This window comes from Puma concolor, chromosome A2, assembly GCF_028749965.1.
Source record: "Puma concolor isolate L17-30 chromosome A2, mPumCon1.1.hap2, whole genome shotgun sequence".
Lineage (NCBI taxonomy): Eukaryota > Metazoa > Chordata > Mammalia > Carnivora > Felidae > Puma > Puma concolor.
The window spans coordinates 147,872,686-147,888,173 of NC_141668.1; the positions used below are offsets into that span (position 1 = coordinate 147,872,686).

The 15,488-nt window shown below is 41.1% G+C and overlaps 1 protein-coding gene across 10 annotated transcripts in view; it reads left to right on the forward strand.

Annotated features, from left to right (window-relative positions):
- Positions 1 to 15,488, forward strand: part of ERC2 (ELKS/RAB6-interacting/CAST family member 2) — a 934,759-nt gene that overhangs the window by 754,140 nt on the left and 165,131 nt on the right. For 4 of the 10 annotated variants that reach the window (XR_015248352.1, XR_015248351.1, XR_015248353.1 and 1 more), the window contains exon 18: positions 10,721 to 10,786. The exons of the other annotated variants lie outside the window; for them this stretch is intronic. Coding sequence is in view for 1 of the 4 variants with exons in the window: in XM_086697887.1 (XP_086554013.1) it covers positions 10,721 to 10,747 (27 nt within the window). In the remaining 3 variants the exon portion in view is untranslated. The remainder of the gene's footprint in view (positions 1 to 10,720; positions 10,787 to 15,488) is intronic. 10 annotated transcript variants of the gene reach the window in all.

Below are 15,488 nucleotides of genomic sequence, written 5' to 3' on the forward strand. Positions count from 1 at the left end.
AATCTTAAACATTTCTGGTCTGGAAACCTCAGAATATATGGCCACTTTCCAAGCCCAGAACTTGCCTTTCTTCTCTCTCCCTCACACACAGGAGTTGGGAAGCTCAAGGACTTTTGACTACTTTGAAGACCAATTTAAAATTTAAATTTCACATTTTACTTATGGAAATCCTACTTCTAAAAGGAAAGCTACAGAGTTCAAGAGCATGGAAACATAATACTTCTTAAATTATTATGGAAAAATGTGGTTGAATTGCACGTTCCATTCATACTCTTTGTTATGTATTGCAAAGCATATTCACACCTGCCTGGCCCATAGTAGGCACTCAATAAATGTCTGTTGAAGGAATTATTCCCTTGGTACCTTTGGAAAATGGGAAGTGCAGATGAAAGTATCCCCATTGTACATGTAAAGAAGCTGGAGCTCAGGGATGTTGTTAATTATTTAGAGTCACACACCTGACAATCAGCAGGCCTACAATGAGGTCCTGAGTCTCTGACTGCTGTACATTGGTGGCAAACCTCTTTGGCTGTCAGTATGGGTGTATTTATGCAACCACGTATATTAAATACGGTTGCATGCCTATAACATCAGCTTTTTCTAGAGTACAAACGTGCTCTTGTTCCTTTTTCCCACTGAATTACGGTAAATTTTATCCTTTTTAAATTTAATTTCCAAACTTGAAATAAAATGTCATTTCATCAGCTCTGTTTCCATTCCCCCCGGCCCCCATTGTCTTTATTTCCATTCTTCTGTTATGTGCCTTTATCTTCTCATTTCCTCCCCTTTCACCTGTTCCCCTTTACTCTTTATTCTTGCTGTCCCTGTGCCAGGGAATTACCCTAGCTTTCTACAACTCTCCCGCTGCCACGGAATTACCACAGTGAGACCCTCAAGCAGTGGAGAGCATGGTACAGAGAGGGAGGGGAATTGTTCTGGGTTACAGAGGGTGCTTAGCAGGGCACTGCCAGGACCCACATTCCCTTGCTTACTCACTTATGGATCTCTGCACATGCAAGGACCTGGGGCAAGGCAGGGGCAAGGCTCTGGTTTCCAGAGCAAAGCATAGGATGCTTCAGTGGGCCAGGGGCTGCTACCAGATCTGCCAGGACTCTGGGCACACTTTAAGATAGTGATCTTACTGTGGCAGAAGCTGGTTTTTCCATTTTGCATCCTTAACTTTAGGGTATCCACTCTGTTAATCTCTTCCCTGAAAATTGGTTGCCTTAGTCCTAAATATTGCTCACTCCACTTAGCAATTTCCAAAATTTGTCTGCAAATGTAAATAGTGAACTGTGGTTCTTTCTCTGTTGCCCCTGGATACTGTGTGGTCCTGGTACATGTTAGCTCTCAGCCAAGACTTGAGTTCGTACGACTGGACACAATTCAGAACACTGAATGTCCACTTCAATTTTCTGCTGAAAATTCTCGTAGAATTTTACTTTAGACACTTGTCATTTTCTCATAAGCTATCAAATAACTTGGTCACTAAAGAACCCAGAACTAGGTGTGGCCTTCTTTTCAAGCTGTATATATGGGACAGATATACAGATTATATTTTAGGATGTAATGAAATGATCTTAGTGGTCCCACCCATGTTGACTGCACCTGTACTCTGCTTCACAGAGGCTATAACCCTTGCTACCTTGATTTTGAGATTTCTTGTCTCCAAACATCTCCCCTCTTCCCTCTTCTTACAGACAAAAAAGCCATAAGGTAGAGTTAGCTCAAAATAAAAACAGCATTCTTGCCCTCCTGTCCTCCCACCTCTGTCCATGCTGCACACACCTGAGCCTTGGGTACCTGCTCTCAGATAGAATTAGTCAGTGTCCTGCAGAGCCTTCATGTAGGAATTGCTAACCATCCCTACAATTAGGTCCTCATTGAGGGTAGTGGCCAGAGGCCAGTGACAACATTTCTAAATCCCAGGTATTTCTTAGCCCTAGACATGTGTGGTAAAAGCCCTCTGCTATCCCCCTCCTCCAGTGCCTCCTCGTCCCAGAGGCCTGCATTTCATGTTTGGTCAATAAGGAGTTGGTGGAGTCTCATTGTCCACCGGGAGAATGAAGCTGTCACGGCAGCCCCTCCCCAGGCCCTATTACTTCTCAGAAAGCCAACGCAAGGCCCTTGGATTCCCCCCTTGCCCACAGCCCCTCTCTGGGAAATGGTGGATGGGGCTTGTGATTGATGCCCCTGCTTTTGCCTTGTACTTTCACCAACAGATTAGCCAAAGTGCAGCCCTTTGAATTCTAACAAACAGACAAGGGGTTTAACTTACTCTGTTGCCCTCCGAAGATGGATTCTGTATATAGAGTTGTTATTCCTAGCTTTTGCTTAGGGAGGAAAAAAAGAATTTATTTTATGTTTTGAGGTTAAATGAATGTGGGATAAATGTATACATAGTGTCCTGTGTGTATATATGTATGTATCGCTATATGTCAGACGAACTGAGGACTTTTCCACATATGGAAGAATTTCTCAAGATCATGTTTAACTAGAAATTTCTCTCCCTAACTTCCCCTGAGTACATGTTTGAATCTACATTATATATACATATATACGTGTGTGTAAATAGGTTTTCATGTTTCCTACATAGAAGAAAAATTAACTACCATGTATCAGAGCTTACCAAAGTATAGTTACAGAACAATGGAGAAAAGTAGAAATTTTGAGTTCTCCATGACAGTAACCTAATAAGAAAAGTTACATATCTTAGGTTTTTATTATTGGTTTCCCATTCAAGTTAGTATACCTGAAGCCAGTCTGAATAAGAAACAATCAGGTTTTTTACTTTGCAGACCTAATTTCATGGCCCACTTCTTGGACAAAGTGTTGGGTTTTGGTTTCATCTAGGGATGAAGCCTTCAAATTCAAAACCCTATGAAGAAGACTCTTGTTGGGCTGATGTTTATTGGTTGGGAGAAGGGTTCAGAGATTTCAGCCATTCCCACTCTTGGGCTGGTCCCGTCACAGAGCCAGAGATACCCTGGGATGCATTTTGAAATAAATTTTGTGAGCCACTTGTCTCTTTTCTTTTTAGAAATTAAAAACTGAGGTATAACACATTTAACATTATATTTGTTTGGGGCATATAACATAATGATTTGATATAGGTATGTATTGTGAAGTGATTAGCACAGTAAGTTTAGTCAACATCCACCACCACACATATTTTTTTCACAAATTCTTCTTTTTGTTGTGATTATTTGCCTCTTTGCTGGTACTCCTTTTATCACCAGTGGATTGGAAGATGCTGTTTAAAACCCAACAGGTTTTTTCAAGTAGATGAAATAGAAAGATGGCTCAGATGTCACTTTTTTCTTTATCCCTCAAAGACAATGAAAAATCCCCAAAGCTACTGAAACACAAGTCAGGAGGAACGTATGGTTTCTCACCATTGGGACATAAAGGTGGCGGCTTATGTGTTTGCTTGTTTTTAAGAGCAGAAGCTCTAGAATGACCCTGCCAGGGTCTCTGTGAGGCCACAGGTAAAAAGGGACGTGAGGACAAACCTCTGCACCATTGCTGGGAGAGCATTTAACGGCTCCTTCCTCCTCCAGCAGTTGTGAGCTCACCCAACCATCACAAGCCACTGGAGAGCAAGGGAGGCAGGGTGACAGCCCCTGGGAAGCCAGCTTTGCAGATGAGCAGGTTGTCACCAATGCTCTTTAATCTGGGTGTGATGTTAATTCCTGACATGTAAGCACATGAGGGCACGATTTGGTAAACCTTGCCAGGCAGCGTCTTCACGCCTGGGAAAAAGGCAGAGCTGCTTAACGCGGCAGGATCCTCCTGTTAGAAAAGGATTTTTCCTTACAGAAGATTTGAGCCTGTGGAAGATTTCAGTCTTACTCTATTTGGGGTAAAGTTTTCATCCCCCCTTTTACTGATTCCTCTTAGTTTTAAATCTTGTTTGCAGTATTAGGGTTTCATTAAAAGATTTGTTGCAGTATCCTTTGAGTCAACAGGGGTTTTCAGACACAGCCTCCACTCCCCAGCTTGTAGATGTAACTCATCTTGGCAACATTGGAGGGTTGATTCCTTTTCAACTTGCTGCTTTAATCCAGTCACATTTGTCTAAGAGGCAGCCCTCAGGCTCCCCCATTGAAAGGAGGTGGCCAACCTTGAAATGTCTGGAAGCCGGGAAATCCATTTTCTGTTGCTAAACACCATTGCTTCTCTTTTTTTCTTGAACTGATGTTGTAAGGATCACGTTTGACTTACACACACCAGGCACTTGCAGCACCCTGAAGATAAGGGAACAGCAGAGGAAGGAGAATTGGAAACATCTTTTAAACTTATAGGGCACACGCACACATTCTGAAAACTACCTTACTTATACAACAATAGCACTTTAAAAATTGTTTCAGCATCCCTATATGAATGAATGATCTGATTAGCCTCCAGCTGTGAACACCCCCTGAGATGCTAAAATGTGTACGGATGGTTTTATACACTATCAGGTCCTTTTCACACCTACCCTTTGGCCTTTGGCCTTAGTTCAATGCCAAATAATTTGTTGCAACAGTAGTAAACTTATCAGATGCTAACAACAGGGATAGTGTGCCTAGTTATATTCGTATATATTTGTAACATCTACAAAGTGGTTTAATTTACATTCTCCAATTTAATTCATTCGGCACCCTGTGAAGTGTCAGGGTCAGGATATGATCCCATTTTCTTTTTGAGGCAGCTGAAGAAATGACGAGTCAAGAAACTAGGGGATTTGGTTGCCCACTAGCCAGAAAATAGCAGAACCAGAATCGTGTTAAAAACACAGTTTTCACTGTATTTAACAAAGCCAAGTGTTAATGACTGATGGATGAGGGAGCAAATATAAAGCCTGTCTCCACCCTCACCCCTTTTTTATGACTATCTGGCAGTGGCTCAGCTTTTAACAGATGTTGACTTTGGGCTCTGAAACAATATTGTTGGCCAACGTAGAGCCTTCCAGTATTTCCATCTACAGCTGGGTATCTTGCATCTTTCAGCTGAGAGATCTGGTGCCATGTACAAAAGACTGATTTGTCAGAATTACTTTTGCTTGAAGGAAATAGAAAACTAGTTTCTTCAGATTGCCCCACAATGAAGCCTCCCCCCCTGCCGCCAAATCAAGAAAATGCCTGAAGATACTTCATTAGAAGTGAAGGAGAAAGCCAACCACTGCCCTTCGCCAAATTCTGTAATGTTTTTTGATGGCTTAGCAAAGGACTCAGATGGTTGCCCTCCTCAGGGTATCCCTGTGAGTTGAACTTGCTGAGAAGAACCACCCCAGACAGCACAGGCTTCTAGTCTCTGCCTCTCCCTTGAGGAATACCCTGATGTGTCTTTTAAAGTACTAACCTCCCCTGTCAAGTTCCTGCTCAGCCAGTGACAGTCAGCTTTCACCAACTGGGGTTGGAAGAATAAACCAGGAAAGTGGCTGGTGTAGTGCAAAGGAGGAAGGAGCCATTCTTGGGAGAAACAAGTAAACACAATCTTGGCAACTCTAAGGAACTCTGGAATCTAGGCAGCCTTCTGTCTCAGAGGAGTTGAGTCATTCAGAAAAGAAAGAAACTGATCCTATATACTTACTCATTTGGAAATAATTTGTTAAATTCCCACATCTGAGACATTGTGAGGCCATATGAAGTGAGTGAAGGCTCTCCTTTTCCCCTTAGGGACCTTGAAATTTGTTGGGGTGCTGCTGATATAAGCCCATTTAAGGGACAGGTACTGTGTGCATGTGAGGATCTCTTTCTTTGAAGAACCAGAGAGACCATATCTAAGTTGTGCCATCCCACTCCAACCAGGACCTTTAATAGCTCGCAAAGAGGGCAGTACAAAGTCCAAAGTACTTCAGAGCTGAGAAAAGCAGAACCAACAAATGGCTTTGGGGTCAACATGAGCTCTTCTTTCTGTGGCTTCAGAGTTCACATGTCAGAAGGGTATACCTTTGTGGTCAGACAGACTGGAATTTGACCCTGGCTCCACAGCTCCTAGCCAGGTGTCCTGTGGTGAGCTACCTGATCTTTTTTCCTGAGACTTCCTTTCCATATCTGCACGAAGCCTCCCCAAGCCTGTGTCATGGGGCTGTGGGGAGACTCAGTGAAGAAACACAGAAAGCGGCCTTGCTCAAACCTTGCACAGGTGCTAATACCTGCGGGCTCATTTCTAGTCCAGGTCGGAAATAAGCTAACATTTATATTGTAACAGGGCACAAAGAAGGTATCTGAACCTAGATAGGACTCTCTTCTTCTTTGGGGTCTGCAAAGGTAACAGATACAGGCTGTAACAAATACAGATCATGTAAGAGTTTACAGGCATTCCTGACCTCATCACCTGAATAGAGACATCCATCCATAGGCAGGGAAGGTGAGAGGCATGGATGGAAGGTCTCCAGAGAGAAGATATAGACTTGACCCTGAGAGTAAACTTACTAGTGCTCTGACAAGGCTAGGTGTCCCTGTTTTCCAGATTCATACCCATAGGTTTCCTTTACACATGTGTTTGTCTTCCCTGGCTCTGGCCAAGCCCATAGTTGGAAATGCCAAGAAGAGTTGCTTTGGTTGAACCCAGACACAGGGCACATCATAAATCCCATACTCTAGTCCTGCTTCCAGGACTTGTGCAGCCAAAGTTTGCAGAATCCTTGGGCTTGATGTTTCCAGAAAGTTCAGAGAAGGCATGTACTGAAGTAGGGTAGGGATAGGTCTGGTGACTGTATACACCAGACCCTGTTAGAATCAGGACAATCTCTTTGTATCCCTTCCCTCAAGAGAGCCAAGGTGAACTTTCTGGTAGAGACAGCTAGCTGAATTCTCACAGAGGCAGTGGGCTGATTTAAAAGTGATGCTTCCTGGGGTGCCTGGGTGGCGCAGTCGGTTAAGCGTCCGACTTCAGCCAGGTCACGATCTCGCGGTCCGTGAGTTCGAGCCCCGCGTCAGGCTCTGGGCTGATGGCTCAGAGCCTGGAGCCTGTTTCCGATTCTGTGTCTCCCTCTCTCTCTGCCCCTCCCCCGTTCATGCTCTGTCTCTCTCTGTCCCAAAAATAAATAAACGTTGAAAAAAAAAAATTAAAAAAAAAAAAGTGATGCTTCCATAATTTTACTCTCATTTTCAGTTAGGACAGGTGTGACAGGTCCCCTTTAGGGACCTAGTCCTCCAATTTCAAGAAAAAAAGCTAACTGTTAATTCTAATTGCAGGTGTTTTTGAAAAACTATTCAGTGATAAGCTAGGGCTTGCCTGCTGGTTGTAGCCAATACTTGAAAATAGAGACCAACTAAAAGTTTACACTGGGCCATTTATCATGTCATATTATAGAGTTCCTTCCCAGAGCTTCTTTGTTGGGGCTAACAAATGCCTCCCCCCCAGCAAAAGGAAGTCACCTGTCTTGTCAATGATGGCTCGTTCCTTTGTCCTTAGATCTTGTCATCAACATAGCCCTGTGAGCGGCCCATCCAGTGAGGAATTTTGTTTTATCTTAGTATTTAGAGAATCCCATTAGGGCCCAGCATCTGGTACTGCAGGATTTCCATCGAGACCCCATATAATCTCTGGAGCTATAGATTCATCCTGAGGTTATTTGATAGCTAAGCCTCCCAGCTCTTCCAAATTTGCTGTGTTTTATGGTCACTGTGCTCTGGTCTGTAGCCCACCTTGGATATTCCCATCCCCAGATGCTGTGGAAAAAAGTACACAGAGGACTGGTGGAATAGAGGCTTTCTTCCCATCCAGATATTTTGGCAGCTCCTGGCATAGCAATCACTCAAGAAGGACACGCGAGGGAGCAAACACCAGGCGACATCCAGAAAAGCCAATGCGAAGTAGATTTGGAAACAGAGAAACAAAGAAACAGACTCTCCCAGACCTGATAGATGCATTTTGAAAGTCCCAAGAATTTCTAAATAACTTGGCATGAAGTTAGGGTTCAAGTGACATTTATCTGTTTCTTATTTTTTGGCTCCCAAATTTACATTTCTGTGCAGTAAGGTTGCTGAACAAATTAATATTTGCATACAAAGATGTAGGCAGTGCAGGAGTCAGACAGCTGTGAACGTTTGGAAATACTTGGAGCTCCCCCTCTGATTAGCTCCTGCATTTTTGTTTTTTATTCCCCAAGTGGACACTCACTCTGACCCAGATCACTTGGTGATTAGGGTCAATTCATGTTTAAGCTTTGAAGATTAGAGAGACCAGAAATGGCCACCACCTCCCCTTCTATTTTCAGTTAAAAACTTTCAACTTTAAAAACAAAAAAAACTGAAAAAAATGCATAATATTCTGAGTTCACTAAAGGAATTTATCCACATTTCTGCCATGTTAAATGTTAGCAAAGTTTATATTGGACTGTCATATTTCTTTACTTTATTCACCAGCATACAAGACGTCGATCTCAACATCTGGTTTTTAATAACCCTGGACATCTGGGAGCTCCTTTTTATTCCTATGGTGGACGAGGCACAGTAGTGATATTGGCAGTGTATATTTTCAACCTACAACTCCTGTCTGTTTCAATCATAATTAATTACCACTTTTTAATATATTTAATTTGCTAAAAGTGATTTGCATTAGACCACATTTCACTGTTAAGAAAACAGTGGTAGATTTTGGTGGCAGTGGCTTTCCTTTTTTCTTTCTTCTTTAAAATGTAAAACCCTCCATGAATGGATTTGAAACAAACTAAATGTATACATGTTTGGGGTTTTAAATGCAAAATGAAATAAACTTCCCTGCAAGGAAAGTGATTTTACAGTCATTTAGCCTAAGCGGTCAACAGGGGCTGTGGGCTGCATTTTAGGGAAACCTCCTATTTTGTTTTGTGACTGACAAATCATAGCATCGCTCTGTGCCTAGAGTTTCCCTATGGCAGTGACTTTGGGGCTCAAAAATGTTATAATGAATGCTAGGGCTTCCATCCAGAGAAATATACTTACACACATACCCACAACATTCTTCTTTGAATTTCAAGGAGTGGCTAGACCCCTTGAAACCCATTTGTGGATGCCTGGGGGGTCCCTTGACTTGACTTTCCTTCTTCATTAGCATAAAAAGGGACATCAACTTTGCTTTTCTACCGGAACCCGGGAGGAAGTTTAATGAATATAAAAATAGTATTTCTCAAGTTATGTAGGGAAAAGAGAAGTTTATTGCCAGGAGCAATTGCTAGATTGTGTAGTGATTAATAAGCACAGATAAATTTTACAAGAGAAGACCCAGCTATAATGATCAGTTGTACCTTACTTTTTTTTGCCAGAATATCCCTATCTAAACTGTCAGTGCAAGTTCACACTGAGTTGTCCAATTCAGAGTCTGTGCAAATCACTTGATAGACTCAAATCAGTCAGGGATTGTTAACCCTTTATGGGACATAGATCCCCTTGGGAATCTGGTAAACCCTGGCCCTCTTCTCAGAATATTTTTAAATGCATAAAATAAAATACATAGAAATACAAAGAAAACAAATTATATGAAAACTCACTTCAAAGGCCACAGATCTGAATGTTTGAGTTGATGAAAATCACCTTAGCCTGTTGGCAAGATTAGACTGAACTATATTGCTGTTTTTCTAGGTCAAAAATGGTGAAATATTGGCATTTTTATATGATTCAAACAAATATTACAACAACTTATGCAATAAGAGTCCAAATGGTGAGAAAATGATCCAAGTTATTTTTTTTCCTGTTCCTAGTTTTCAAAACAAAGAAGCAAATCATGGCAAAACCTGATTTCATTGGGGATTTATTAAAGGACACAGCTCCCAAATTATGTGTGAGACCAAGATATGAACCACTCAGTCTTCTACACTTTGTTTCAGTCCTGCAGTAAAAAGTGAGAATTCTTGTTCAAAACATACCTTGGAATGGTAGATTTACTTCTGTCTCCAAAGATTCAATTTTTCTGCCTATTGGCCACTTCACTAAGTGAGGAAAGTGGCCAGAGCCATTCTGGAAACATTTTCAACAACAAGAATTCAGACCAAATAAGTTTCAGTTTATCCATAGTTGAGCACAATTCTTAAGTTAAACAAAACTCTCTTTCTACAAGCATTCTACTGAATTGAAAGTTTACTCTCTTCTCTTTGAAACTTATTTGATTGCAAATGTATAATCATTCCATGCAAATGTATAATCATTCCATGGCGTGTACATCCTCTTTTATGCTGAGAGCAAACAGAACCTGACAAATCAAGAAGATCACAGCATGTTTGAGCCTTTGTGAAATAACCAACGTGAATTATTGCATGCTACAAAAGTTTGTTCCACCCAAGGAGATGGAGTTTTTTTTTTTTTTAATTCTTCTTCAGCCTTTATTGATACTCTAAGCTTAAGAGAAATTAAGGGTATTTGATTACTATAATTACTTCTCTGCTTACTTAAAAGGTTTAATCTACTCCTTAGGCATATGCAATTCAGATTGCATGCTTTCCAAAAATATAATCATCTGCTAATGTAGACTAATTTTAATCTTCTAATCCAATCTTGACACAGAGTCAGAGCTGGGTGGGTGGAATGTTTTGTGTGGGGGTTGCCATAGATACAAAACTGAGTTATGTATTTGACAAGTCAGTGATGTGGAACTTAAGTTACTATAGATTTTTTTTTTATTCACTCTTTAAGATTAAAAAACAAAGTGAAGATCAGTGTGCCTTTCCAGTGCATCACGGTGTAACTAACCTTCTCTTCTTTCATTCCGGTGCTCCCCTCCTCTCCGTGCACCTCCCTTCCCGGGCCGGCCACAGGATGACGAGGAGGGCATATGGGCATAGCCGGGCCTGTAAACCAAAGTTCCAGTTTTGTTTTGAGGGGTGAGAAACCATCTTTTATATCATTTTTCTTTTAAAAATTGCATTCTGGTGTTGTATTGTATGTGTGTTCAATTGTGTTCGCTGATGTTTGTGACTGTGCCCTGCTTCTGTGTTCTGTGATCACCCCCAAGAAACCCCTCCTTCCTACTACCCCTCCCCACAACCACATTATTGCTCTGCCGTGTTGGGGCCGGGTTGAGCACGATTCAAATGTTTCTGTGTTATTTAAGACATAAACTATGCCCTCGCTAGGATTTATACACACTTTTTAAGGCATGATTGTGGACTCAGAAATTGTCACTATTCTCCAGTAGCGGTTTTCAGCCAACTGCTTGCTTTTAGCAGATATACCAGTGTGGTGTTGTGACTCTCATGTCCTGGTTCTGTCACATGTTTGGCAAGGAAAATAAAACTGTATACCTTCATGGAGCTGAAACTGTCATCTCTAAGAAGCCCATTTGATGGATTGTACTATCTCTTCTATGGCAGTTTTGAAGAAAACACAAGGATCAAGGCATAGTGATGGTGAATGGGTAACTGTATCTCTTTAAATGAATTAGAATAGAAATCTCAGTATTGGCAGGTTAGTGGCCTTATATCTGTTGCTTTTTTTTTTTTTTTTTTTTTTTTTTTTACAATTGTGCTTCTATGGAACTTGTAAATTATAAATTTTGCACATTGCATTTTTTTCAGAGGGTCTGCTCTTTTAAAGGATGATTTTTAGCCATTAACAACCTACCTTTTATTTCTGTATTATCTGCATTATAATTGAACAGTGGCACATGTAATTGCCACATGGTTATAAATGGAACATTGAATCCTAGAGCCTTGCTGCCACAAATCACACCTCTGCAGGATACTGCAGGTTGTTTAACAAGTCATTAACTCCCCAGAGTTGAATATCTATGGTTCCATAGAATATGCTGTTGAACTGATGATACTGTATATGACATTTTGTTCAGAACAAGGAATGTGGTCAATTGTGTGCCATGGTGATTTTGTATGGTCAAAAAGAACTCAATACGTGGTTCTTTTTCTGGGACAAATGTGAAATGTCACAAATGTCTGTGATTAGAGAGGCAGTTCGGGGGGATAAGTTAGCAGATATGCCCTTTCCCAAGTCTTGCCTTCATATTACATGGTAGCGGTGCTTGGGGCGAATTTCAAAACAATAACTGGTATTGTTTATGTTTTGCCCATAAGTGACAGTTTTGTTGGTGTGTTTCACTGCTTAGTTAAACCTGTTGCAGGTCCCACCGGTGATTCAGATGGCTCTCTCTGGTGCTGTGTGGGAATACACAGTGGCAGATTTTCAAATACAACATCTTTCTGCGTAGTAAAGATGTAACACCTCCTGGATCCATTTGCTGCCAGTAGAATCTGTTTCTTGGTCACATCAGACTATCTATCTCTCCTCTTACTGCTTTCCTGGGTAAAGGGGAAAACAGCACTGGAATTAACTCTTCCAGATACAGAGTGTTTCCAGAGGGAAGCTTGTCAGTGTGAAGAGGTGGGGAAACCAGAAAAATTCCCAAGGTCCTATCTTAAAGACTCTCTCCCTATGTAGGAAAAACTTTAAGGGAAACATCACATTTACTCATGCAGAAAAGTTAATGCATGTGTCAACTGACCTACAATAACATTAAATAAGGAATAAAGGTTTTACAAGGTTAAAAAGCAAACATGTGAAACCTGCCCACAGCGTGCATGGAACAGGTAGGCAAAGGAAGGGTCTATGAGTTTGGGGTGGCCTTGAGAAGAAAGAGTAAGTCCTATTTGGGGCTCTTCCATGAAGCTCTTTCTTCTACCATCATAAGTGCTGGGGTGCTGGGCTGTATTTGTGTCTCCTCCTGAATAGTAAAGATTTTATTGCTCTTTCACAAGATTCATGACATCCACCCTGCCATCCCCTAAGATAGGGCCCAAGTTGTCATCCTCAGGGTGGAACTGGGGACAAGGCTCATAGAAAACCTTGCTTTGCTCAAGGCAAGTGGAGACAACAGTGTTAAGCCCCTACCCCCTTTATTCTTTCATGAATTTCCCAAGCACCATGTACCCCAGAAAACAAATGTCTTCTGAAAATTAGTCAATATATAATCCTACTTTAATATGTTATAATAAATTTTATAGACTTCTGAGGAAAACTACTTATCTTTCTTTATGACTCCTTTAAACAAGTTTGCTCAGATATCCTCAGGCTTTTAAAACCATATCTTAAGGATTTAAATAATGAGATACTGGGGGAGCCTTCCATTTTCGAACAGCCGTTGCATGTTTTGAGTCATATTACAATCTGTGGGGCCTAAGGAGACATTAAATTTATAACTAAAGATGGATAATAGTGGCACATTAAAAATTAACTGTTTTGAATATTTTGATTTATGGCCCTTATAAAAGAAATATTACAAGAAGTTATTTTACTAGCCATCAGTAATATGCTCAGAATAGCATCAGAAGTTTCTGACTTGAATCTGGTGTTTGGTGCTGAAATGAATCATAATTTGGGAAAAGTCGCTCCAAATATTACAACAAATTGGAATTAACATAACAGCCCTGACAGCTCCTCCTTTTTTTGCCACTTCCAGATACTAGCCCAGGCATGATTTATTTGTCTCACTGTGATCATTCAAGGGTGGTGTTTTCTGAGAGCAAAGTGAACTGGAGAAAGTTTCTTTTCTAAAGGGTTTCGACAGCCCCTAGAGTCAGGCTTTCCCCCTATAAACCTCATCCTCCAGCCCAGCCTTATCAGCATGTGACCTATATAGTCCAAAGAACCCCAGCCTTAGGACTCCACTCTTGCTTTAACGCTCTGCTGTCACTGTCGTTCTTAATCATTTTTTATTTTGCACTGGGTTGTACAAATTATGTAACTGGTGCAGTTTGGATCCAAAATATATTCCTATATTCTGCCTCCAACTTCTCTCTACCCTCCCTGCTGGCTCCTCCCCACTCCTACTTTTCTTATGCCTAAGATTTACCTTTGGCTTGCCTTATTTTGTGATTTTCTTGCAGAGACTCCATAGGTCACATTTCCAGCAAGTTGTTGCCCTCATGGGCATCCCTGTAATGTGTGTTCAATCATTGTCCTCTCGCCCCCTACTTTTGATTGTGAAAATGTGCTCCTGGAGCCCTTACTGCATTTTCTATCTTGCTTTGCAAGACAGAAAAAGCAGCTGCTTAATTCTTCATTACTTTCCTTCAGGAAAATCCACTTGATGTGGCAATCATTTATGTCAGCAAATAACTCTTCATTTCTACTGAATGGAAGTACTTTCCTTGGACCTCCAAGAGGCCCTTTGTTTCATGAACATTCAATGAGGTGGGGCAACAAGGGACCAAATCTAGGCACCTTATGAGATCTAGTGCCACATCTGCCTTGACATTTGAATGTTTGAGCTTTTACTATGAACTCTCATAATTGAGCAGACATAGAACACAAGATCACATTTATTTCTTAGACCACTGAGAAAGGAAGAAGTCTTTTTAGATTGAAAACATATGTAAATTTTTAGGACCTGATTCATAAAAATACAGATGTGGGCATTAACAAGTTTTGGCAAAGGGCCATGATGCTGGTAGGTGTATCCTGTTCAAAATGAAGAAGTGTAGTTCTGTGCCACCAGCAGATGGACACTGTTACGGTGCAAGTATGAATACAGAGTGCAAGTGTGAATCATAGAGCACTTAGACACAAAGACAGGGGTTTTTTACACGTAGAAGCAGTGCTCAGAGGCCAGTGGAACTCCCTGTCATGGCTCCTATCAGGAAGAATGAGGAAGGAGATATTTTATTATGGCTGGAAAGTTTATATCCTTCTTGTTTTCTCTTGGTACAAAAGGTCTAAACACTAGGTTTGTGCTTGTACCGGGGCAAGAGAAATCCAGTAGCTGGAAAACAAGTCGTGGAAAGAGCCTTGGGTTTTCAGTTTTCATAACTGATGTTCCATTTTCTCTGCAAAGTAGAGGTTTCCTTATACCTCTTGTACAGGGATACCAACCTCTGTCTCCTATAGCTGAATATGAGATGCATCTCCTCCTTGTGCCATTTTATTTCATTTATTTATCCATTCAGTCATTTTCATATAGTCATCCATTCTTTCATCAAATGGTTAAATTCTTGGTTATATGCTAAGAAAACAATGATAAGTAAGGTAAATATGTCTGCTACTCCATGGATCTTTCAATATAGTTGAGGGAAACAGACCACAAAGAATTACATGTGAATGGAAACTTTATACATTTGATTGTTGCTTTGATGGAAACCAGGGAAGATATTGAAATTAACAAAAGGGAGCTACTTAGTTAATCTACTTCAGAAAGGATTTCAGCAAGCATCTCTCCAAGGAAGTGAGTTTTATGCAAGCCTTGAAAGGAGGAGAGTCAGCGGCATCCGTGCCAAGATGTGTGTTTGGGAGGTGGTCCTAGGCAGGCATGCAAATGGCAGAGGGTGAGAAAGGGTGTTATGGGCTGAAGGAGCTTGAAGACCGTAACCCAGGATAGAAAAGTAAGACAATGAGATGAATATGAAGAAGTGGGAAGGGGCCAGATAAGGTAAACCCTTTTTAGGCCAATGTAGAGAGTTTGGGTTTTAGCCTAAGAAAAATGAAAACATGAGAAGAAAATTAGAGGATCTTAAGCAGGAACATGGCATGATTCAATTTATGCTGTAGAACAAGCCTGACTGTGGTGTAGAGGATGAACTA